The sequence below is a fragment of the Dromiciops gliroides genome, chromosome 3 (assembly GCF_019393635.1).
Source record: "Dromiciops gliroides isolate mDroGli1 chromosome 3, mDroGli1.pri, whole genome shotgun sequence".
In the NCBI taxonomy this organism is placed as follows: domain Eukaryota; kingdom Metazoa; phylum Chordata; class Mammalia; order Microbiotheria; family Microbiotheriidae; genus Dromiciops; species Dromiciops gliroides.
The window spans coordinates 619,210,781-619,234,358 of record NC_057863.1 but is presented as its reverse complement, the minus strand read 5'-3'; the positions used below and the strand labels follow the sequence as shown (position 1 = coordinate 619,234,358).

The window sequence follows — 23,578 nt, the reverse complement described above, 5'->3', positions numbered from 1 at the left end:
ACACAAGATATATGTACCTGTATGTATATGAATGTACATATACGTATGTGTGCATACACATAAACTGGTATAATCTTTTTATGGGGGTATTTTATTCAAATCCTCCAAATCACAGAAGTCATGCCTTGCTCAAAAGGCTTTGGAGCTAATTAATTAGTATTCAGACCTATTTTCATTCATTTCTTTTAAACCAGTCTTACTGCTCCAATCTGTTTTTGTATCATTTACATTTCCCAGTGTATCATATTTCCCCTCTCAGGAACCATCCCATGAAACAGAATAGAAAAGGAAGAAAAGCAGTGCACCAAGCTCAAGCTTGACATGATATGCAGAGATTCAGCTAGTTCAGGGACCCCCTTGACCAGACCAAAAAGGGCAGAGGGGCTTTCTTGTAGCTGTTTTCTGGGCTCAGGCTTGGTGGTGACGTTTCTGCAGTGTTTGGTTTGGATTGTTTTCTGTTGTTTTTCATTTTGTTGATATTAGTGTTGCTGTTGTGTATATTGTTTTCCTTGTTCCACTTATTTCATTTTTTATCAGTTCACATAAGCTTTCCCAGGCTTCTTTGTATTCATCAGATTCATTGTTTTTTTACAACATTGTAACATTCCAATACATCCCTGTGCTATGACATGTTTAGCCATTCCCTAGCCAGTGGGCATCTTCCTTTATTTTCAGTTCTTTGCTACACAAAAAATGCTGCTATAAATATTTTAGTATATATGGAGCCCCCTTTTAAAAAGCATTCATCTCCTTGGGTTTTCTGCCTAGCAGTGGGGTCTCTGGGTCAAAAAGCGTGGATATTTTAGTCCTTTGCATCATTATCCAAACTGCTTTCCAAAATAGTTATATTGCTTCTGCTCCACCAACAATGCACCAGTGTGCCTGTCTTCTCAGAACTCCTGCAGCATTGACTATTCCCATCTTTTGTCGTCTTTGACAATTTGCTAGATAAGATATGAAACATCAGAGTTGTTTTTATTTTAATTTCTGTTATTGTTAATGATATGCAGTATTCTTTCATGTGGTTATAATTTACTACTCTTCTTTTGAAAACTGTTTATATCCTTTTACCACTCTTTCCCTTGGAGAATAGCTTTTAATATCATATCTTTCTGTTAGTTGCCTATAAATCTTGTATATCAGATCTTTATAAGAAATACAAAAGGTCCACCCCCCATAATTGACTGCTTCCCTTGTTGCTACTCTCCTTGTTGTAGCTACTTTAATTTTGTTTATGCAAAAACTTTTCAAATTCTTGTAATAACAATTATCTATTTTATTTTTTGTGGTCAACTTTATCTCTTGTTTGGTTAAGAGCTCACTCCCTACTTATGGCTCATTTGGCTCTTTTCTGGTTGTTTTTATGGTCTCACCTTCAGTAGTCAGGTCATGTAACCATTTTGAGTTTATTGTTGTATATGATATAAAAAAGTTGGTCTAAACTTAATTTCTGCCAGACTGCTTTCCAGTTTTCCCACCATTTCTTGTTAACTAAAGAGTTCCTTCCCAGGTCATTTATGTTTTAAGGTTTATCAAATTCTGCATTTGATGTTTAATGATTTTCCTTGCCCCATCTGTTTTACTTATCTACTTTTTTGTTTATTAGGTGATACCAAGTAGTTTTGTTTTGTTTTGGTTTGGTTTGGTTTGGTTTTTTTGAGGGGCAATGGGGGTTAAGTGACTTGCCCAGGGTCACACAGCTAGTAAGTGTCAAGTGTCTGAGGCCGGATTTGAACTCAGGTACTCCTGAATCCAGGGCCAGTGCTTTATCCACTGCGCCACCTAGCCGCCCCCGATACCAAGTAGTTTTGATGACTTATTACCTTGAAGTATAACTTGAGGTCTGGAAGTGCTTATCCCTCCTTCATTCCCATTCCTCATCTTGCTATTGTAGGCCTTTGGTCCCATTAGTTTTTCTTTCTTTCTTTCTTTCTTTTTTTTTTTGCGGGCAGTGAGGGTTAAGTGACTTGCCCAGGGTCACACAGCTGTCAACGCAGTGTCAGGTGTTGGAGGGCAGATTTGAACTCAGGTCCTCCTGAATCCAAGGCTGGTGCTTTACCACTGAGCCATTTAGCTGCCCAGTCCCATTAGTTTTTACTGGACACTTTGGGCACCTCTACAATATGGTATCAGAGAACTCCTTTGATAGAGGGCCAGTGAGGAACTGTTTCTTCTGTCCCAGGGCCAGCTCAGCTAAGTTCAGAGAGACTCAGACCAAAGGGTTTTTGGAATCTGGCATATGCTACAACCCCCAAACATACTGAGTTTTGGAAGGTTTTATGATATGTGTCGGTCATCATCTAAGGGAGAATTACTGAAGTATTAGCCATGGCCCTCTCCTGCCCACCTTTTCACTTTTCGCCATTTCTCCACAGCAGGATTCCCAAGAAGGGTTTTGTGGAGGTTACTGAGCTCACAGATGTCACATATACGAGTAACCTAGTTCGACTGAGGCCAGGCCACATGAATGTCGTGCTTATTCTGTCTAACTCCACCAAGACCAGCCTACTTCAGAAGTTTGCTTTGGAAGTGTACACATTCACTGGGTAAGCGTTGAGGCATGTGGCAAAAGGCAGGGAGAGAGAGAGAGATCCCTGAGTTCATGTTGGAGCAAGAGTTATTTGTATTGGGCTTTTCCCCTTACATGCCCCTTTCCTTGGGAAGCCTTTAGGTAATCCAAGCCAGACACAAATGCAAAGCCTGGATTTGGAGTAGAATGTGCAAGATGTAAAGAATCCCTCTCATGGGTCCCCAAGACCCACAGGTACAATCAGAGAGAGAAGAAAGGGTGTTTGCTTTTAGCCCTGGCCTCAGATTCTTTTGCACTGATTGAGGCAAAAGAATGAAAAGATTCCCACTCTCTGGGCCTTTCAGAAGAAACTTTCCCCTTGGTTTCTTTTTTTCTTTGGTGAGGGAGTTGGGGTTAAGTGACTTGCCTGGGGTCACACAGCTAGTAAGTGTTAAGTGTCTGAGGCTGGATTTGAACTCAGGTCCTCCTGAATCCAGGGCCGGTGCTCTATCCACTGCGCCACCTAGCTGCCCCTTCCCCTTGGTTTCTTACAAAATGCCAAGTGAAAGTGAGCCGGGGTAGGTTTTCAGTGGGAGGGGCCAACCTGAGTGGGGGGGGGGCCTCGGAGCCCCTCCCTCAACCCATTCTCTGCCCCAGCGCCAGAAGGAGAAGGCAGGTGTCCACAGGTGAGTCTGACTAGGTTGTGGCTCATATGGCTGCTGTTCTTCCCACAGGAGCAGCTGCCTTCACTTCTCCTTCCTGAGTCTTGATAAGCACCGAGAATGGCTTGAATATCTATTAGAGTTTGCCCAGGATGCCGCTCCCATCCCAAACCAGTATGATAAGCATTTCCTGGAGCGTGACTACACTGGCTACGTGCTGGCTTTGAATGGACACAAGAAATACTTCTGCCTCTTCAAGCCCCAGAAAACAGTAGATGAGGAGGAGACCATAGGTCCGTGTAGTGACCTGGATTCTTCCCTCCATTTGGGGGAGGCCCGAGGGAAACCTTTCTGTAATTCTGGATCCAAACCCATCAAAGGCAAACTGAGCAAGCTGTCCTTATGGATGGAACGCCTTTTGGAAGGCTCTTTACAGAGATTCTATATCCCATCGTGGCCTGAGCTAGACTGAGAGGATTTTTTAAAAAGAGATTCAGCCCCTCCAGACTTGGGAAGAAGACAGCCTGTGAATGGTCCTTTCCAGGACTGTCCAAACCATCACAACAGACAGACAGTAGGTTTTAGATGTTCTTCTAGGACAGTGGCTAGGAGAATCCTCCCTTTGTCTTGCTCGAACCTAGGAGTGAAATATACCCCGAGTTGAATTCTCTGTACCAAAATGTTTGTTTGGGGTTTTCTTCCTCATTTGGATGCCGCACTACTTAAAGCAGACTCTCTCTTCCTCTCGTGTCCTCACCACATGTGCTTCCCATCCTTTGTCCTGTCTTTTCCATGGAGAGACCTGTGACTTGGAGAGAACTGAACCTTCTGAAGCTCATGGGCAGAGGCAGGCCCTCCCCCTCCCTCTTCCTCATCTCTCTCCGTCCTCCTCCCGCTGTGCTCCCGCCGCGATGCCTGCAATAATCCTGGGGCTTGGGCGGAGGGGGAAGCACCCTGGACGTGGCCAGGAGTGTATTTGGGGGCATCCCCCTTTAGCAGACTGTGAGCTGTCTTCCCTACACTAATGAGCATGAGCAGGGACCCTGCACATGCAGTCGTTTTTCTTTCTGGGGGAAGGGAAGAGCAAGAGTGTCTGAAACTTTGCAGTTCCCCCTGTTCAGCCCATAGGCCAGCAGATGGGGGACACCCAGAGCACTGCAACCATTTGAGCCATTGCGATGTCTTTTGTCTTCAGATGCCTTTCTGTCTCAGTCAGTCATAGGGTACGCTCTTACTTAAGAGCCTTAACCTGTGGTTGTGTTCTCAGATATACAGACAAGCTGCCGTGAGCCAGTAGGTACGGAGAGCCCGAGTCAAGCACGCCCGCCTTTTCACGAGTCAGTCTGCAGGGACCTTTTCAACCCCCAGGGCACAGCTTTAGGACAACAGACATTTCTTTGTATCAAGGAACTTAAAATTTGTCAGTGGTTTTATTTTTCTGAATTCTGTTGCCCCCACAGTGCTAGCAAATCCTGTCACCAGTGGAACCACTCTAGCTGTAGCAACCCATTTACACAATGCTCAGTTTCAGCCTTTGGCCTGTTTGGACAGGTCATTTCCACTGTTTTCCATATTTACTTAGTCACCCTCAGCAGCTTCAGGGTCAAACTGAAATCGCCAGCTGTTTGAGCTTGCCCAACACCAGTGCTTGGTTGGCTCCAGAGGGGATGGTGCCCACCCGCTAGAGCCGACCCCTTCCTTAAGGATAGAGCTGTCAGGAGAGGCAGAGGCTGGGTGCCCACGAAAATGGTAGCATGACCTCTTTGTCTCTAAAGCGGGAGGCTGAAAGATGACGTAGATTTTGAAAGCTATAATTGCTTTAGATGATATTGTTTGACTGCAAAATCACCCAGAAGTAGTTAGTTACATTGAGTGCCTACAGGGGTGGTGAAAGCATTAAACCAAGGTTCTTCCAATATTATTCATTAAGGGGGAGAGGGAACCAGTGCCAGGCTTCCATCTCCCCTTGATCCTCCCACAAATGCTCAAGGAGCCTTGGGAGCCTAGAGCATTGGAAACAGCCAAGTAGCGTTTTGACTTTCTGGTCCAGCAACATCCAGCCTGGTGCCCAGGCCCAGCCCGGCTGGGGCGAGTGGGGCTGTGGAGGAGAAGCAGCTCATGCTCTGGCCTAGGCTTCCAAGGTGGCTTTGAGCTTTGTTTTTCATTTCTATTCGCGTGGGCTCCCTCTCCTTAGGTTCTGAAAACCAAAAACCTCTTCCTAAACTTGCTGCTGCTTTTCTTGCACTTTGCCTTGTGTAGACAATGCAAACCAAGTGGCCAGATGTACTTCCAGCCCCCTCCTCCTAACACAAGGCCGCTGCGTTTGGACCGGAGCCACTGCTGGGGAAGGTGCTAGTCCTGACAGCTCCCCCAGAAGTCCCTTTGGGGGGACTTGGTAAATGATCTCCAAGCTCCCTCCCAACTCTGACACTGTGTTCCAAGGTCTGTTAGAACGGTCCTACCATTCTGTGGTTATGGGTTTGCGATTCCTTTTGTACAATATGGATTTTGCTTTTTTCTTTTCAAAGTGAACCGCTCATTAGTCTAAGCCTTTCCTCCAAAGATGAGTCTCAACTGATGTGATTTGCCCATATTTCAGAGGCACCTGCGTAAAGGATGAATTGTTTATTTAAGCCAGCTTTCTAATTTAAGGTGAATTTTGAGGTATGATCAAGTTAACGAGGCAACTTACAAGGTTGGGTTCTTTCTTCCTGATTGAGAAGGACTCTGTATGTATGTGTGTCCACTGCAGAGAACAGATACATAAAAGCATGACGACTGAGCCAAAACAAGTTTGTGCAGAACATTGCTTCATTTCAAAAGAAATATGCCTATTCCCAATGCCCTTGCCGTCTTCAAAGCCGTGAACTTCAGCAGAGCAATAATAGCCTGAGCCCAGCTCCCCTGTCATTAAACAGCATCGAAACCTCTCCCCACCCCCAGCCCCACACTGGGAGAGGTTACTCAGCAACAGCAGCCTCTGCGTCCTCATCCTCCCCTCACAAATGCCGTCTGCACCCACCTACCACTGCCATGGGTGTGCAAGGGCTCCTGGTTGAAAAGCAGCAGGCTCGCGTGGGCTGGACTTGGGAATGGGGAACACACAGAGCCTATTTTTATTTATTTTTTGTTTTTAGTAAAACTTCTTAGAAGCTGAAGCAAAGCATCTTTGCAACAAAGGAAAAAGTAGTTGGCAGCCAAACCCTGATGTTCTTGCCTGAGAGCAGTCTGGCTGTGCTACAGTCAGCAGCCCCCATGGTTGCTGGGCGGGCAGGCTGTCAGTCTGGAGAGGGGGTGGGCATACCTGGGAGAGGTCGGAAAAGAAGGTGAACATTTTGCACTTTTGATACTCTTAGCAACAAATAACTTATTTAGCAAATCGTCTTTTTTTATGTTTGTTTTTTGTATTGTGAACGGGCATTGATGTTGATGTTATTTTTGTTTTAAGACTTACAGACTGGAAACCGAAATAAACTATTTTAATGTGTGATGATGGTGGGTCAGCTCTTGGATTGTAGCGAAGGTGGCCGTGAGCGAGTGGTAGGGCAGAATGGGAGTAGCCGCCACATTGTTTCCTGGCTCCACTCACCATGATCGCCTAGCTCTACTTGTGGCTCTTCTTCTCCTTCTAAGTTCAATGATGTTTCTCCAGGTCTTAAATTTTAATTCCCTTGGTTATGTTCAGGGTGGTCCTTTGGCCAAGATGCAATTCAAACTCCTAATCAATCAGTCAATCAAGTTGCTAACTGCCTAGTGCAAGTACGAGTTGATATAGTCATTTATTCTTTTGTCATTGCTTTCAACGATCACATCCTAGGATACTATGGGCAATCAGAATTCCTGCTTGGTTGGGGGGGGGGCGGTGTTGGGCTTTGTTGGTTGGGTTTTTTGTCTATTCTTTTAGATGGTAGAAGAATCATTGGCCAAGTCCACCCTTCTGCTTCCTTCCCATTATTTTGCACTTGTACCACAAAAACGTTTAATTTTTTTAAAATGATAACTGTCAGGGACATCTAGGTGGCACAGAGGATAGAGCACCGGCCCTGGAGTCAGGAGGACCTGAGTTCAAATCCCACTTTAGACACTTGACACTTACTAGCTGTGTGACCCTGGGCAAGTCACTTAACCCTCATTGCCCAACAATAAAAAAAAAAAAAGAAAATGATAACTGTCCCTGGAAAAGAATTCTTTTATATCGATGATAGTTTTTATTTTTCCATTTCTTAAGATACTTCAGACACATTTAGCAGAAAATCATGGCTTGGCAAAATCTTGTCCAGTGTGCTTGGTGCTGTGGGTGCTCAGCTAGGCTGCTTGCCAGGCTCGTGTGCCCTGTGCCCAGTCCATCTGTGTGAGGAGCATCCGTTTGAGAAGCACCGAGGCCAAGAGCTCAGGCAGTTTTCACTTTGGGAAGAACACAGAGCATCTCAAACAACAGATTGGCTGCCAGGAGAGCCGTGTTTCCTGAGAAGGAAGAAGACCCACGAGATTTGCTGAGCAGCTTCCACCCAGAGGAGCCCCACTCACAAAAGCCTTAGAGTGAGAATGTGGCCACATGCCCAAGAGGAGTTTGTCCCACTGTCCATCCCTCCCTTGGGACTCCTGGCTACATGACATCCATCTTCCTGAGACTCATCACTTAATCGTTCCACTCCTGTGCTCAGCATCAGTACTGAAAAGCTTGGCTGAAATACCTTTTTTTTTTTAAATCCAGGAAAAGAAATTTCCTAGGGAGAATTCATCATAAGTCTCTTATATGATATCATCAGCTTTTTCAGGTGAGCCAGGACCTAAAGCTATTAGCCTTTCTGGCCTAAAATCAGGGGCTCTGCGCCTGTCATGAATAGTTACTGTTGAAGAAGCCTGTTTAATTGTAAAGCAGGGCACTGCTCTAAGTGTTCACTTTTTGGTGAAATATTAGAGCATAAATAAAAAACCATTAAAGCAGGTTGGCACCTCTGTCACAAAACTGCAGGCCTAGCTTCTTTTTCTTCAACAGACAGATGGGAAAAGCTAATAATATTTAACTCTCTCCCTGGGGTTTTGTTAGGGTTAATTAGCTTGTGTTGGCAAGGAGCAGAATCAGAAACTCCTTTGCCTCCCCATTAGAAACATTCCCTTTACTGAATGAGGGGAATTCATGTATCCCTACTGACTGACCAAATTAAACACTTCTCTGCCCCAGCAGTTACAACTTTGTCCCCTTTACTCACCAGAAGGATCATACATGGGTGAGACTTCCACAAGGTCACAGCCCACCACGTTCAGGCCTTGACATCCACGGATAATTTCCAAGGCCTAAGCAAGGTACATGATCATGTTAGCTAAAGAATGGGAATTTGGCTGTTGGTACAGTGAACTCCCACGGAGAACCTCACGCTGTGACTTTGAAGGTCTAATCTAGGGCTTCCTAACAGACCAACAGATGAAGCTAGAGGTAGAAAAGTCCCAAATGAATCTTGGTCCCTAAGCCAACCACCCAGTGTTAGAGGTAAAAGGATTTTGAAGAGGGAATGCCCAAGATAATTCAGGGTCTCCTAGATTCCCTAGAGGGGGCACAGGAGCAAAAGCCCCTTCCCTCACAAAGCCTGTGTCCTACTGGGGTGCAGTGTACACACAAAGCAACTCAGAGAGAGACTAACACCTGGGAAATAACAGTGTGAAGGTTAGACCCCTGGACTGCTGGAGGCAGGTGGAGGAGAGGAAGGAGACCATTCCAGATACAGGAATCACCTCTGCAGAGGCTTGGAGGTGGGAAAAGCCTAGCAAGCCAGGTTAGAACAGAGTGCGTGAAGAGAACTGACAAAGGCTGGGAAAGCAAGTTATCATCTGTAAATGCATTTAACTCAGCAAGTGAAAGAGTCAGAATTTGAAACCAGATCCCCATCCTCTGACTCAAAGCTGAGTGGGTCTACAGCCAGCCACTGAAACGGAAAATGCAGACATCGATTCTTTCAGCGCCTTCTTACTTGACTTGGTGTGAGGCCAGCAATCTCAGGAGTCCCTGTCCCTGGGGCATAGGCTGGATCCAAGGCATCGATATCAAAGCTAATGTAGATAGGCTTGTCTCCCATCTGCTGCCTCACTTCCCCCATCAGTGGAACTAGCGACTTCAGCCAGCAATCTTCAGCCAGGACTACACGGAAGCCCTACAGGGGGTGAAGTTAAAGGTCTTTCAGGTCGACTCCTCTACAGAACAAAAGTTTCCCGAGCCGGGGAAGGGAAGCTGACCTTCTCTGCTACTGTTGTGGGAGAGGCCCCTTTCTGTTTTATCACTATGCCCTTCCTTCTGTCCCCCCTCAAAAATTAGTCATGCTTGAACTGACCGAGTCCCCCTAAAGATGTACAAAGACCACACTGGCCAGCTCTTCATCCTCCGAATGACTCGTCTGATTTGTTCCTCAAGCATTTATTAAACACCTGCCATATGCCAAGCTCCATGCTAGGTGCCAAGGACAGACCAAAATATGTGTGTACATATACATATATACACATACATGTATACCTCTGTGTGTACACACACACACCCTCAGGTGGCTTACCAACTACCAAATCAAGGATTCTTAACCTTTTTGTGTGTGTCATGGACCCCTCTGGCTACCTGGTGAAGCCAAGCACTACAGAGGCCCTTTGCCTCCCTTCTCAATTGAAGGAAATGCTGTTTCCATCACAGGTCGATGAAAATAAAGTTTCTCCCCATCCAAGCCAAATTTCCTCTAATCTACCCACAGTCCTCCTGAGCAACGATGGACACCAGGTCAAGCACTCCTGAATAGCTGGCTACATTTGAAAAGATTTTAGACTGGCCTGTGAATTGATTGCTATAGAAAACTCCTTTTGCTGATGCAGATCAACCCGTGCTTTACAACTTTTAGAGAATTAACTGGAACACTGAAAAAGTGACATGGGTTGACCCTGGTCCCACAGTCAGCATGTGGGGGGTGGCATGCAGAGGAGGAGACTTGAACCCAGGGCTTCCTGTTTTCTAGGCCAGCTCTTTATCTCCTGCGTTAGGCTGTCTTTTGTTAAATAAATATAAGTTAAGGTGGGAGAGAGGGCCAACAGCCAGGGACCAGGAAATGGGCTTCCTGGAGGAAGGGGCCCATGAGCTCAGCCTGGCAGAATGTGTTTTTGTCCATGCAAAGAGGCACTAGGAAAACTCTGTCATGGCTGGGCTTTAAAAACGGCCCTGGGGCAGCTAGGTGGCGCAGTGGATAGAGCACTGGGCCTGGATTCAGGAGGACCTGAGTTCAAGTTTGACCTCAGACACTTGACACTTACTAGCTGTGTGACCCTGGGCAAGTCACTTAATCCCAATTGCCTCACTAAAAACAAACAAAAAAACCCGTCCCCTTAGGGAGCAGCCAGGTGGCACAGTGGATAACGCACCAGCCCTGGATTCAGGAGGACCTGATTTCAAATCCAGTCTCAGACCATTTACTTTTTTTTTTTTTAAGTGAGGCAATTGGGGTTAAGTGACTTGCCCAGGGTCACACAGCTAGTAAGTGTTAAGTGTCTGAGGCCAGATTTGAACTCAGGTACTCCTGACTCCAGGGCCGGTGCTCTATCCACTGAGCCACCTAGCCGCCCCTCAGACGATTGACTTTTACTAGTTGTGTGACCCTGGGCAAGTCACTTAACCCTCACTGCCCCGAAAAAAAAGAGAGAGAAGGAAAGAAGGAAAGAAAGAAAGAAAGAAGGAAGGAAGGAAGGAAGGAAGGAAGGAAGGAAGGAAGGAAGGAAGGAAGGAAGGAAGGAAGGAAGGAAAGAAAGAAAGAAAGAAAGAAAGAAAGAAAGAAAGAAAGAAAGAAAGAAAGAAAGAAAGAAAGAAAGAAAGAAAGAAAGAAAGAAAGAAAAAAAGAAAGAAAGAAAGAAAGAAAGAAAGAAAAAGAAATAAAGATGTCCTCTTAGAATGACATGGTTCCTGTCATGGTGCTCAGTCCCTTCTTGCTGTACACAAGGAAAGATTCTTTTTGCTTTGGGGGCCCCTGCATCCCCATCAGATGCGGCTGAGCTCATCCCTGGGAGCAGCTGGCAACAGTCTTGGGTCCATTCCACTAACACTCTCCTCCTTGCCCCAAAGTGTGGTATGTCTCATCCCACAGACCAGCATCCTCCTCTGTGCCTCATGGGATGCTTCTGGTAAGAATAGAGTGGCTCCCCAGCGTCCCAGGCTTCATGACTAACACAAGCCCTAGCTACCACCTCATGCAATCTTTAGGGAGAGAGGGGGAAAGGAAGCCTTTTTTGTCTGGGGCATCACCTGGTCTCGGTTGTATTTGTAAGGATTCATGGACGTGGAAGGGCCACGGATGCCTATCTGCACCACTCGTTTGCAGTCCAGGAGGCCTTCTTCTATGCAGCGGCGAAAGGGGGTCCTATGGCAGAGCTTCTCTCCCAAGGCCTTGTCGGCTGTATCTGTGTGGGCATCAACGTGTAACAGCCCAACAGGGCCATGCCTAGTGACAGCAGAGGGACCACACAGGGAAGAGGCGCATGTCTTTGGGAAGCCAACTCAACAACAAATTCAACAAGGATCTTAGACATCCTGTCCTCGTGGAGCTTATAGTCTAGTAGGAGAACAGGACATACAGATACCTTTGATACAATAAATACATGATGAACACATCCCTATGGGAGGGCTAAAGCAGAGAAAGATGGTTGGAGGGACTGGGCTCAGATCCTAGCTCAACCACTTACTAGCTCTCTAAGTCTAGGCAAGTCCCTGAAGATCTTGCTCCATTTCCTGTTCTATTAAATGAAGGGTTTGGGTTAAACCAGTTGGTGTTAAACTCAAATAGAAACAGGGGCCACTAAACTGTAAGATGGCTGCGTATTGACTTAGTTTTTAAGTGGAATGTTATCTCTGTGTTACTGTATTTTTATTTATTTTGTGAAATATTTCCCAATTACCTTTTTTTGGGGGGTGGGGCAATGAGGGTTAAGTGACCTGCCCAGGGTCACACAGCTAGTAAGTGTCAAGTGTCTAAGGCTGGATTTGAACTCAGGTCCTCCTGAATCCAAGGCCAGTGCTTTAATCCACTGCACCACCTAGCTGCCCTCCCAATTACCTTTTAATCAGGTTCTGGTCAAACTTGGGAGTGTCATGAGCCCCATGTTCATGTCCAACACCTTTGGATTAGATGACTTAATTTAAGGCACTTGCTATCTCTAAATTCTATGCTCAATTAATTGGGATGGGTCAGAGAAAGCTCCCTAGAAAAGGGGACATTTTGAGTTGGGCTTAAAAGGGTGTGTGGGAATTCAAAAGGGGGAGGCAAGGGGTGAGTTTGGGAGGCACAAGGAACAACATGAACAAAGGACAGCCTGGAGGGGGGGGGAGGGACAGGGGGGGGAGAGGGGGGGGAGGGAGGAGAAAGATAAATGCCCTTCTCCTTAGGGGGTACATGGAATGCAGCAGATGGTGGGGAGCCTTCCGTGCCAGGGCAGAAGATTTGCCACCTCACTCAGGAGGAAGTAGGTAATCCTACTCTCAAGACTTTTCTCTGTTTCACACCTAGAAATTCCAGGGTTGCTTTGGCTTTCTCAAGCCGACCTCAACCAGGCTCCGGCTCCCAAACCTTAATCACAAGTGATCCAGTCTCAGAGTGGGGAGCAGTGGCCAGCCTGGAGAATCCCATCTGCACAACTTGAATTTTTCTGCTTCTTGGGGCTGTATTGTGGGTGTTGTTTGGGAATGTATTTAGAGATGAAGGGACCCTGGAGATTATCTTGTCTAACTCCCTTATTTTATGGAGGAGAAAATGGGAGGCCCTCAGAGGTTAAGCGACTTATTGAAGGTCAAACCTGTAGGCCGTGGCAGAGTCAGGATCTGAGCCTAGTCTCTCTGTCCCCCAATCCATCTTTTCACCACACCGGGCCTCCTCCGTGGTGGCCACAGGCACACCACAGGACACGTCTCCAAATACAGACGGAACCCAAACAGCCCCCTTTGTTCTCTCTTCTCCATCCAGGAGACAAGGGAGCATTTCTTTGCTCAGCTTCTCCCTTGTCTGGGGACCTTTGGGGTAGGAAATTAGCCCCTGCCTCCAAGCTCAACCTTATCTAAGCCTGTCTAGTTTTTCCTCTGTCACTGAATGCTGCAACCAAGCCAAATAAAACTCACTGTTATCTAGAGATTGAGTATTTCACTGGGGACCAGCTTTTGGAAAAAGCAGGAGAGTTTCAAATGCTGAGCACACCGGCCAGGACCAGATGGAAGCGGGCACCAGAGAGTGAATGGCCTCCTGAGACCCAGAAGATTCCCACTTGTGCCTGGCAGATGATAGATGCTCATGGAGCCTGCCTTCATTCACCCCAGAGCCACTACACCAACCCAGCTGTTGGGCTAGGGGCCCTCCTGATACTCACCCACCCCCCAAACAATGACCCAAGTTCATATGACCCCAGAGCAAACAAGGCCTGGATTTGTAAAAGCCAATTTGTTTTAGACCTGCTAACACTCACTTTTCTGCCAGCGCTTGCAGTATGGGGTAAGTGATTGTGTGATCTCCTCCTGGAATGAAAGAGAAAAATAAGTCACCTTCCTTTGGAATCACAGGGAGAAGTGATGGACTCTGCCTGGTACACAGGGGTAATAAGTTGAAGTACATCTAATTTGGAGCTCCTTTCCATTAAGATGAGAGAACTGAAGCCAGAGCTGAAGTAAGAGTGGGTTCCATGATGGGGGGGGGGGGGCTGTGTGACCCTGGGCAAGTCACTTAACCCCAATTGCCTCACCAAAAAATAACCAAACAAAAACCAAAACAACAACAACAAAAAGAGTCTAGGAAGGGCTTTTATCATCTCCCCTGATGCAGGAAAAGAAAATGTTCTTGGGCCTTCAGGAGCCCACAGCATATGGGGCAGATGCAATCTTTGAAGCATTTATGAAACCAGCAGGAAATGGAGAGGAACAGGGGCTGAGCAATAGACCAGGGAACTTCAGCAGGCATGCCAATCAGCACAGGCTCTACAGGTTTGTAGTGTCTGCCTGCTGGAGGCTTCCCATTGGCCCAGATCCATCTATGTGAAAGAACAAGACTAACCTGTGGGCTTCTTTTTATTTTGTCATCCTCCCCACAGGGAGTGCCCAGGTAGGACAATGAATGACATTTCTTCCTTCCTTCCTTCCTTCCTCCCTTCCTTCCTTCTGTTTGTTTGTTCTTTCTTTCTCTTTTTTCTTTCCTTTCTTTCTCCCTTCTTTCTTTCCTTCCTTCTTTTCTTTCCTTCCTTCCTTCCTTCTTTTCTTCCTTCCTTTCTCTCTCTCTCTCTCTCTCTCTCTCTCTCTCTCTCTCTCTCTCTCTCTCTCTCTCTCTCTCTCTCTCTCTCTCTCTCTCTCTCCAATCTTCTTTCTTTCCTCAAATCCAATTCTGATTGCTCCTGAGGATTCCTCAACTTGGTGCCAAACTTAGTGTGGACACTCACTCAGCTGCAGCCCAGGACTTCCCGCCTCAAGTGATCCATCACCTGAAATAAAATCTGGCCTCAGACACTTAGCTGTGTGACTCTAGACAAGTTACTTACTCTCCGCCTGTCTCAGTTTCCTCAGTGGTCAAATGGGGATCATAATAGCACCTAACCCCTAGGTTTGTTGGGAAGATACAATGAGATAATTGCTTTTAAAGCACTTAGCACAGGGCCTGGAACATAGTGGGGAAATTAATCAATGCTTTTTTTTCCTTCCTCCTCCCACCTGCTGTGGGCCTTTATCACGTGTGCGGAATGAATGAAACAGTGATCCACACTGGCCCTGGGCAAGCAGCTAGGTTCAAACCAATACTAAGAAAATCAGCTAATCAGACCAGCATTTACATAGCACTCAGCACTTCACAGTTATGATCTCATTTGATATCTACAACAATCCTGGGAGGTAGATGCTATTATCATCTCCCTTTTACAGTTAAGAAAACTAAGACAGGCAGAAGTGACGTGCCTTGCCCAGGGCCATGCAGCCAGTAGGCATCTGAGGCCAAATTTGAACTCAGGGCTGCTCTAACCATTGGACTACCTCTCGGCCTCATGATATGAAAATAAACCACAAAGGTCCCTCACCCAAGGTAAGAGGAATACAGCTCGCTGCTGCAATTTTCTGATAGGCTTCTCGAATGAGCCTGCAGCTGTCCAGAAGGTTGTAGAGGTTGACACTCACATCACCGATGTCAGCCACCATGAGGGAATGGAAGGGGAGAGCACCTGTGCTTGGGTTAACTGTCCTCAGCAACAAGGATTCCTCCCGGATACGTCTAGGTCCAAACCTGGGAGATGAGGAACATCACAATTAATTACCTGCAAAAGGGGAGGGAGGCCCTGTCTGGCCTTGCCAATGGTGCAAAGCCTCTGGAAGGAGGTAGACAGTGGTTCCTAGAAGCAACTTGGAAGAGCCCTTATCTCCAGATAAGGGCTTCTATAGGGACAATAATTTCTATTATTAATTAGTAATAATACCTAGCATTTATTAAGCAGGGCACTATGTGCCTGGCACTGTGCTAAGCATTTTCTCATTTTATCCTCGAAACAAACTCAGAAGGTAGGGGCTAATATTATCACCATTTTATAGTTGAGGAAACATAGGCAGGCAGAGAGTAAGTGACTTGCCCAGGGTCATACAGCTAGTAAGTGTCTGAGGTCAGACTTGAACTCAGACCCATGTGACTCTAGGCCCAGTAGCCTGTCCACCATGCCACCTAGCTGTCCAATGAGCCATGTGTGCAAGACAAAAGAATTTTCTTTTAAATGGCAATGAAGTTGGTAATGGAGACACAAAAATTCGCTGAAGAAAAAAACTCCTTAAAAAGTAGAATTGGCCAAATGGAAAAGGAGGTACAAACGCTCACTGATGAAAATAGTTCCTTAAAAATTAGAATTGAAAAAAAAATTAGAATTGAGTGATTGTATGTATATAACCTACATTAGATTGCTTTCTGTCTTGGGGAGAGGGGAGGGAAGGGAGGGAGGGAGGGAAAAAAATTGGAACTAAAAATCTTATGAACACAAATGTTGAAAACTATTTTTACATGTAACTGGAAAATAATAAAATACTTTTATGATAAAAAATTAGAACTGAACAAATGGAAGCTAATGACTTTATGAGAAATCAAGAAACAATTAAACAAAACCAAAGGAATGGAAAAATAGAAGACAATGTAAAATATCTCATTGGAAAAACAACTGACCTGGAAAATAGAGCTGGGAGAGATCATTGGACTACCTGAAAGCCATGACCAAAAAAAGAGCCTAGACAATGTAAAATACATCTTTCAAGAAATTATCAAGAAAAACTGCCCTGATATCCTAGAACCAGAGGGTAAAATAGAATTGTAAAGACTCTTTCAATCACCTCCTGAAAGAGATCCCAAAATGAAAACTATTAGGAATATTCTAACCAAAGTCCAGAGCTCCCAGGTAAATGAGAAAATATTGCAAGCAGCCAGAAAGAAACAATTCTAGTATTGTGGAGCTACAGTAAGGATAACATAAGACTTAGCAGCTTCTATATTAAATGACTAGAGGGCTTGGAATATGACATTCCAGAGGGCAAAAGAGCTGGTATTACAACCAAGAATTACCTACCCACCAAAACTGATTATAATCCTTCAGGGGGGGGAAATTGGCATTCAATGAAAGAGAGGACTTTCAGACATTCCTGATGAAAAGACCAGAGCTAAATAGAAAATCTGACTTTCAAGTACAAGACTTGAAAGAAGCATAAAAAGGTAAACAGGAAAATGAAATAATAAGGAATTTAATCAGGTTAAACTGTTTACATTCCCATATGGGAAGATGATACTTGTAATTCATAAAAACCTTCTCATTATTAGGGCAGTGGAAGTAACATGTATAGATAGAGGGCACAGGTGTGAGTTGAATATGAAGGGATGATATCTACAAATTTTAAATTAAGGGGTGAGAGAGAAATGCACTAGGAGAAAGGGAAAGGAAGAGGTAGAATGGGCTAAATTATCTCATAAAAGAGGCAAGAAAAAGCTTTTACAGTAGAGGGGAAGATGGGGGAGGTAAGTGAACCTTACTCTCATTAGAATTGGCTCAAAGAGGGAATAACATACACACTCAATTGGGTATAGAAATTATTTTACTCTGCAGGAAAGTAGGATGGGAAGGGGATAAGAGAAGAGGATGGGTGATAGAAAGGAGGGCAGATTAGAGGAGGAGGTAGTCAGAAACAAAACACTTTTGAGGAGGGCCAGGATGAAAGGATGAAAAGAATAGAATAAACCGGGGTCAGGGTGGGGAAGGAAATAGAGTGGAGAAAGAACAGCAATAGTAACTGTGAAAAAAAATTGAAGCAAGTTTCTGAATACATCATTCCCCAATTCATAAATTATCAAAAGAATAAATTATCAAAAGATATGAAGAATTTTCAGATGAAAGCTACCTATTAAAGCTACCTATAGCCATATGGAAAAAAATGCTCTAACTCACTATTTTTTGGAGAGATACAAATCAAAACAATTCTGAGGTACTACCTCATATCTATTAGATTAGCTAATAGGAAAGAAGAAGAAAATGACAAATATTGGAGGGGATGTGGGGAAAATGAGACATTAATGCACTGTTGGTGGAGTTTTGAACTGATTCAACCATTCTATAATTTGGAACTATGCCCAAAGGAGTATAAAACCATGCATATCCTTTGACCTAGCAACACTACTACGAGATCTGCATCTAATAAGATATATGAAAAAAGAAAGGAAAAGGACCCTTGTATACAAATATATTTATAGTAGCTCTTTTCTGGTGGCAAAGAACTGGAAATTGAGGAAATGCCCATAAATTGGGGAATGGCTGAACAAATGGTGGTGTGTGATTATGAAGGAATACTATTATGCTATAAGAAATTATGAGCAAGATGCTCTCAGAAAAACCTGGAAAGACTTACATGAGCTGATGCAAAGTAAAATCTACTGTGTACAAAGTAACAGCAATATTTTAAGATGATCAGCTGTGAATGACTTGGCTATTCTCATCAATGCAATGATCCAGGACAACTCTGAAGGACTTATGAAAAATGCAATCCATTCCCAGAGAAAGAACTAATGTGTCAAAATATAGGTTGAAGCATATTTTTCTTGAGGTTTTTTTTGTCTGTGTTTTCTTTTACAACACGACTAGTGTGGAAATGTTCTGCATGACTGCACATGGTATAACCTGTATCAAATTGCTTGCCTTCTCAATGGGGGAGGGGAGTAGGAAGGAAAAGAATTTGGAACTCAAAGTTTTAAAAATGAATGTTAAGGGATAGCTAGGTGGTGCAGTGGATAGAACACCGGCCCTGGATTCAGGAGTACCTGAGTTCAAATCCAGCCTCAGACACTTAACACTTACTAGCTGTGTGACCCTGGGCAAGTCACTTAACCCCAATTGCCTCACTAAAAAAAAAAAATTAATGTTAAAAACTGATTTTACATGTAATTGGAGAAAAATAAAATACTATAGAAAATAAAAAAATTAATAGCAATGAAGTTAACTGGCATAGAGATATGTCTAACATGGTTCTACATATATAACCTATATTAGATTGCTTGCTGTCTAGGGGAGGTGGAAGGGAGAAAAATTTGGAACTCAAAATCTTACAAAAATGAATGTTGAAAACTGTCTTTACTTGTAATTGGGAAAAAATAAAATATTAAGAAAAAATAGAAGTTGAGCCTATTAGTTATTCAGAAATAAGAATTTTGGGGAGACATATAAAAGCAGCACCCCAAAAGAGTTTTGAGGGAGGGTAGATAGCACAATGGATAGAGTGCAGGACCTGGAGTCAGAAAGACTCATCTTCCTGAGTTCAAATCCGACCTCAGATACTTACCAGCTATGTGACCCTGGGCAACTCGCCTAACCCTGTTTGCCTCAGTTTCCTCATCTATCAAATGAGCTGGAGAAAGAAACTGCAAACGTCCCCAGTCTCTTTGCTGAGAAAACCTGAGATGGGATCATGAAGAGTCAGACATGACTGAAATGACTGAATAACAACAAAAAAGAGCTTCATCGATTTTGTTCCTTCAGAAGTACAAGGCATTAGCCTAATGCTAGTCATTGGTCTGTTTTGATAAAATCAAAGAGAATCTTGGAATTTAACAGGCTGTACTCTTGGTTCATCTCCCTCCTGCCTCCTGGTGTACTATCCACCTCAGCTCATCCCTTTCAGCAGGTTCATGAAAGAGACTATGATTTTACAGAGGCCACAGACACAACCAGGTTGGCTGGTCAGGCTGTGTCATGAGTGTTAGCCACGATGCATCAAGTTCCCAGGATGTGGCCTTCCTTCCACCAGTGCAGATTGCAGCCCCCAGCGACTTAATGGATGGTCTTTGGTAGTTCTTTGTTGTTGCTCAGTCATGTCCAACTCTCCGTGATCATTTGGGGTTTTCTTGGCAGAAATACTAGAGTGGTTTGTCATTCCCTTCTCCACCTCATTTTACAAATAAGGAAACTGAGGCAAACAGGGTAAAGTGACTTGCCCAGGGTCACACAGCTAGTACGTCTGGATCTGAGGCCAGATTTTAACTCAAAAAGATGAGTCTTCCTGATTTCAAGCCTGGCACTCCATTCTATCCGCTGCCATTTGGTGGCTTCAGCCACTAAAAAAAAATCACCCTGCAACCAACCTGGTGACAACAGTCTGCAAAATCCAACAGTCAGTCTGGTCCTCCACCCATGTTCCAAATCTATGTAACCTGGTGGGACCCGCTAGATTTGCACTGTGTTGGCAAAGCCTCTGATAACCCAGAGAAGCCTCTACATCCATTCAAGTCCTGACCCAAAGGAGGCCCACTGTGGAGAGAGGGTCAGACCTGGAGTCAGGCAGACCTGGTTCAAATCCGACCTCAGCCACCAATCTGAAGGGAGACTCTGTGCCTCAGCTTCCTCATCTGCAAAATGGAGAGACTAACAGCTCCTCCCTCCCAGGGCTGTTGTGAAGATCAAACCTTAGAATACTGTGCAAATAATAGCTAGCATTTCTATAGCTTGTTAATTCATCGAGTCCTCAGAACAACCCTGGGGTAGGTGCTGTCGTTATCCCCATTTTACAGATGAGGAAACAATGCAGAAGGGTAAAGTGACTTGTTATAGATCACACAGCGACTTAGTATCTGAGGTCACATTCGGACCCAGATCTTCCTGATTCCAGCCCCCCTCTACTGCCCCACTGAGTTTAATAAGCAGTTAATAGTTTTTCTTTCACTCATTCATTCATTCATAGCAACCCTCTGAGCCAAGGAGTGGATTATTGCCACCCATTTTACAAATGAGAAAACTGAAGCTTGGAATGATGGAGGGCCTTGCCCAAAGTCACACAATTAAGTCCGAGATCTAGAGTACAGGCCAGGCCTCCTCCCCCATGTCTGGTGGGCACTGGCACCACTTACAGGAGCTTACCTGGCCCCAGGGCGGTTGGAGGTGCCAATATCTAGAGGAACTCCCACAAATGCGGCATCCAGCCCTTGGGGGGAGCTTTGCAAGGGCAGTCTCATCATGGTGGAGACGCCCACTGAGGGGGCCACAGACTCGGAGCTGGGAGGCATGTTAAATGTGGCACCCGAAGCCCAGAGGCCACGTGGGATGTCTGACCTTCGGAGGCGGCTCTTGAAAAGCCTGGGAACTGAGCCGGCTAGGCAGCCAGAGTGCTCCCCAGAGAGCACAAAGGTCCTGGTCAGAGGCCTTCGGCAGGCCCCTGAGCACCCCGGTATCCTGAGTCCTAAGGAGGCCCCCAGATGCAGCCCCTTCTGCAAATGGGCTTGGAGAAGTCGGAGTCCATGGCAGGAAAGGAGTCTCTCCATGCTGCCCAGGGCTGGTGAGCTCCTTCCCAGCCTTTGCCTTCTGCTCTCCTCTGGAGCAACCAAGCCGATTGATCAGTAACTCAGTCCTGGCTCAAAGGGCAGAGGAACAGAGAGTATCTTCTGGGGCAACTCTGATTCAAAAGCATGGGGGAGGGGGCAGCTAGATGGCACAGTGGATAAAGCACCAGCCCTGGATTCAGGAGTACCTGAGTTCAAATCCGGTCTCAGACACTTGACACTTACTAGCTGTGTGACCCTGGGCAAGTCACTTAACCCCCATTGCCCTGCAAAAAAAAAAAAAATCAAAATAAAACAAAAGCATGGGGGAGGGGATTCCAAGGCTGACAGAAAGGTTCATTCCTTCCCACTCCCATCGCAGTGCCAGCTCCTTCAGAAGCAAAGCTGGGCCTAAGAATGAAGAACACTGTGGCAACTTCCTCTGGCCCCTGTCCAGCATAACAACAATTATCTCCCACGTGGGTGCTTAACCTATGGATAAGTTTCACAGGGGTCTATGAACAGCCAGGAGAAAACAGTCCAGCTTGATTTAGTATTTTCTTTAGTTATGAGTTTGTCTTTTGTTTTAGTTCTAGGGTGTTCTTTTAATTATCCTGAGAATTGGTGGCACAGAGGATAGAACACCAAGCCTGGAGTTAGGAGACCTGAGTTCCTATCTGGCCTCAGACACTTAGTAGCTGTGTGGCCCTGGGCAAGTCACTTCACTCTGTTTGCCAGGGTTCAGATTTGAACTCAGAAAGATGAGTCTGCCTGACTCCAGGCCTGAAGTGCTATCCACTGTACCACCTAGATGCCCCATGTTTATTGATTGGTTATTGATTGAATATTTACTGAGAAAGTATAGTAAGAACAGAAATACAAACATATCTTCTCTAAAACTAGGGTGCAATCTCACCTCTCTACAACCACCTATCCTTGGGGAGAATGGGCTGAAACTTAAAGTGGCCACCACAAAACATTCTTTCAGCCACGTTCAGAAAAGCTAGTGGAAAGTGTCTCCCTTGCTTGCATGACATGGCACCTCTACTTCAGACTCACTGCTAGATCAGGTCGAACAGATGGTTAGCTGCTCCACTGTGTACTCTCTGCATTCCTGGCCCAGCTCAGCAATAGGCAGTGTTACAGATGCCAAGGGATGGCTCTCTCTGATGGTTCTTCCAACCTTTAGGAACCCACAGGGTCATAACCGGCTATGTTCTGTGTCTGGTTCTCATTCAGCAGTGATCAGGAAAGAAAAAAACACAACAGGGTGGCTGTACATAGGCAACAAGCATCTAGGTGCCACTTCTACAATACACGTGTGTACACACATGCACACAGGCACACACAAGCACACACAAATTCTCCCTCCAACCTGGAGACTTATAGCAGTTTCAGCCACTTGGAGGTGATTCTCTTAGAAGTTCAATGAAATTTCTTCTGGGTCCCTTTGCCAAAGGGTGAACCAAATAGAATTCAAAAAGGTAGCCAAGGGGCAGCTAGGTGGCGCAGTAAATAAAGCACCGGCCCTGGACTCAGGAAGACCTGAGTTCAAATCCGGCCTCAGACATTTGACACTTACTAGCTGTGTGACCCTGGGCAAGTCACTTAACCCCCATTGCCCTGCAAAAAAAAAAAAAAAAGAATGGGTTATAACAAAAAAGTAGCCAACAACAGAACAAGCAGAGGCTGAATTAAAAAAAAAAGAAAACAGGACCAGGTAAGGCCCAAACACTTGTGAGGATGAAGTACTTGAGGCTGGTTACTTTCTAAGCCAGCAAGTTTAGCCCCAAATCATTACAATTAACCAAAATTCAATTGCCTTTGAGCACTGTTTTCATTTCGATTACTGTGGTCATTCTGTTCTCCTGGTTCTGTTTATTCGGTATCAGTTCATCCATGTCTTCCCATTTTTCTCTAAATTCTTCAAATCTGCTTTCTCTCACAATGAACACACACAGCATATTGATATATAGTGACTGATTTTTAATATTTAAGAAGTCAAAGGAAATAAACAATTTATGAGTTGATAAATGTCCTCCAGTCTTACAATAATTTATTCTTGGGCAGCTAGGTGGCCCAGTGGATAGAGCACCAGCCCTGGATTCAGGAGGACCTGAGTTCAAATCCAGCCTCAGACACTTAACAATTACTAGCTGTGTGACCATTGGCAAGTCACTTAACCCCAATTGCCTTGTAAAAAAACAAAAAACAATAATTTACTCTTTAGCATTCCTCCTTTCCCCTACCAAAATTTCTTTGTACAATTTAGATACATATATCTGCTTAACTGTTTCCATATTGTTTTCTCCTTGCAAGCAGACTGTTTGGTTTTTGTGTTTTTAGCCCCAGTACACAACATAGTGCCTTAAACATAGTAAGCTCTTAATAAATTGCCTGTTGAGTAGTAGAGCCAAGATGTCAAAGTAGAGGAAGCACTAAAGTCCAGCTCTCCCAGTGTTCCCCTCCAAAAAATTTTTAATAATTCCTCAAATTGAATTCTGAAGTAGCACAGCCAAAAAAGTTTAGATCGAGACATTTTTCCATCAGAAGACAACTTAAGAGGTCAGAAGAAAAGGTCTTTGACATTGGGGTGGGGCTAGCCTTGAACA

At 44.9% G+C, this 23,578-nt stretch overlaps 2 protein-coding genes across 7 annotated transcripts in view; one reads left to right on the top strand and one right to left on the bottom strand.

The window, feature by feature from the left end:
- The window catches only part of DNAJC16 (DnaJ heat shock protein family (Hsp40) member C16), a 36,297-nt gene extending 29,638 nt beyond the window's left edge, over positions 1-6,659 (top strand). For 4 of the 5 annotated variants that reach the window (XM_043991900.1, XM_043991898.1, XM_043991901.1 and 1 more), the window contains exons 14-15: positions 2,376-2,546; positions 3,244-6,659. In XM_043991900.1, the coding sequence (XP_043847835.1) occupies positions 2,376-2,546; positions 3,244-3,643 (571 nt within the window). In that variant the 3' untranslated portion in view covers positions 3,644-6,659. The remainder of the gene's footprint in view (positions 1-2,375; positions 2,547-3,243) is intronic. The other variant, XM_043991902.1, reaches the window with a different exon arrangement.
- Positions 6,660-7,359: 700 nt separating this feature from the next.
- AGMAT (agmatinase) lies at positions 7,360-21,179 on the bottom strand. 2 transcript variants are annotated; one of them, XM_043991904.1, is made up of 7 exons: positions 20,761-21,179; positions 15,226-15,428; positions 13,639-13,687; positions 11,435-11,630; positions 9,141-9,320; positions 8,385-8,469; positions 7,360-7,635 (listed from the first exon to the last, which is right to left on the bottom strand). In XM_043991904.1, exons 1-7 carry the CDS (start codon positions 20,967-20,969, stop codon positions 7,562-7,564), a joined length of 996 nt encoding a protein of 331 aa, XP_043847839.1. In that variant the 5' UTR covers positions 20,970-21,179; the 3' UTR covers positions 7,360-7,561. The 2 variants fall into 2 exon arrangements, with proteins under 2 accessions (XP_043847839.1, XP_043847838.1); XM_043991903.1 differs by having other exon boundaries at positions 20,569-21,176.
- Between the last annotated feature and the right edge of the window lie 2,399 nt (positions 21,180-23,578).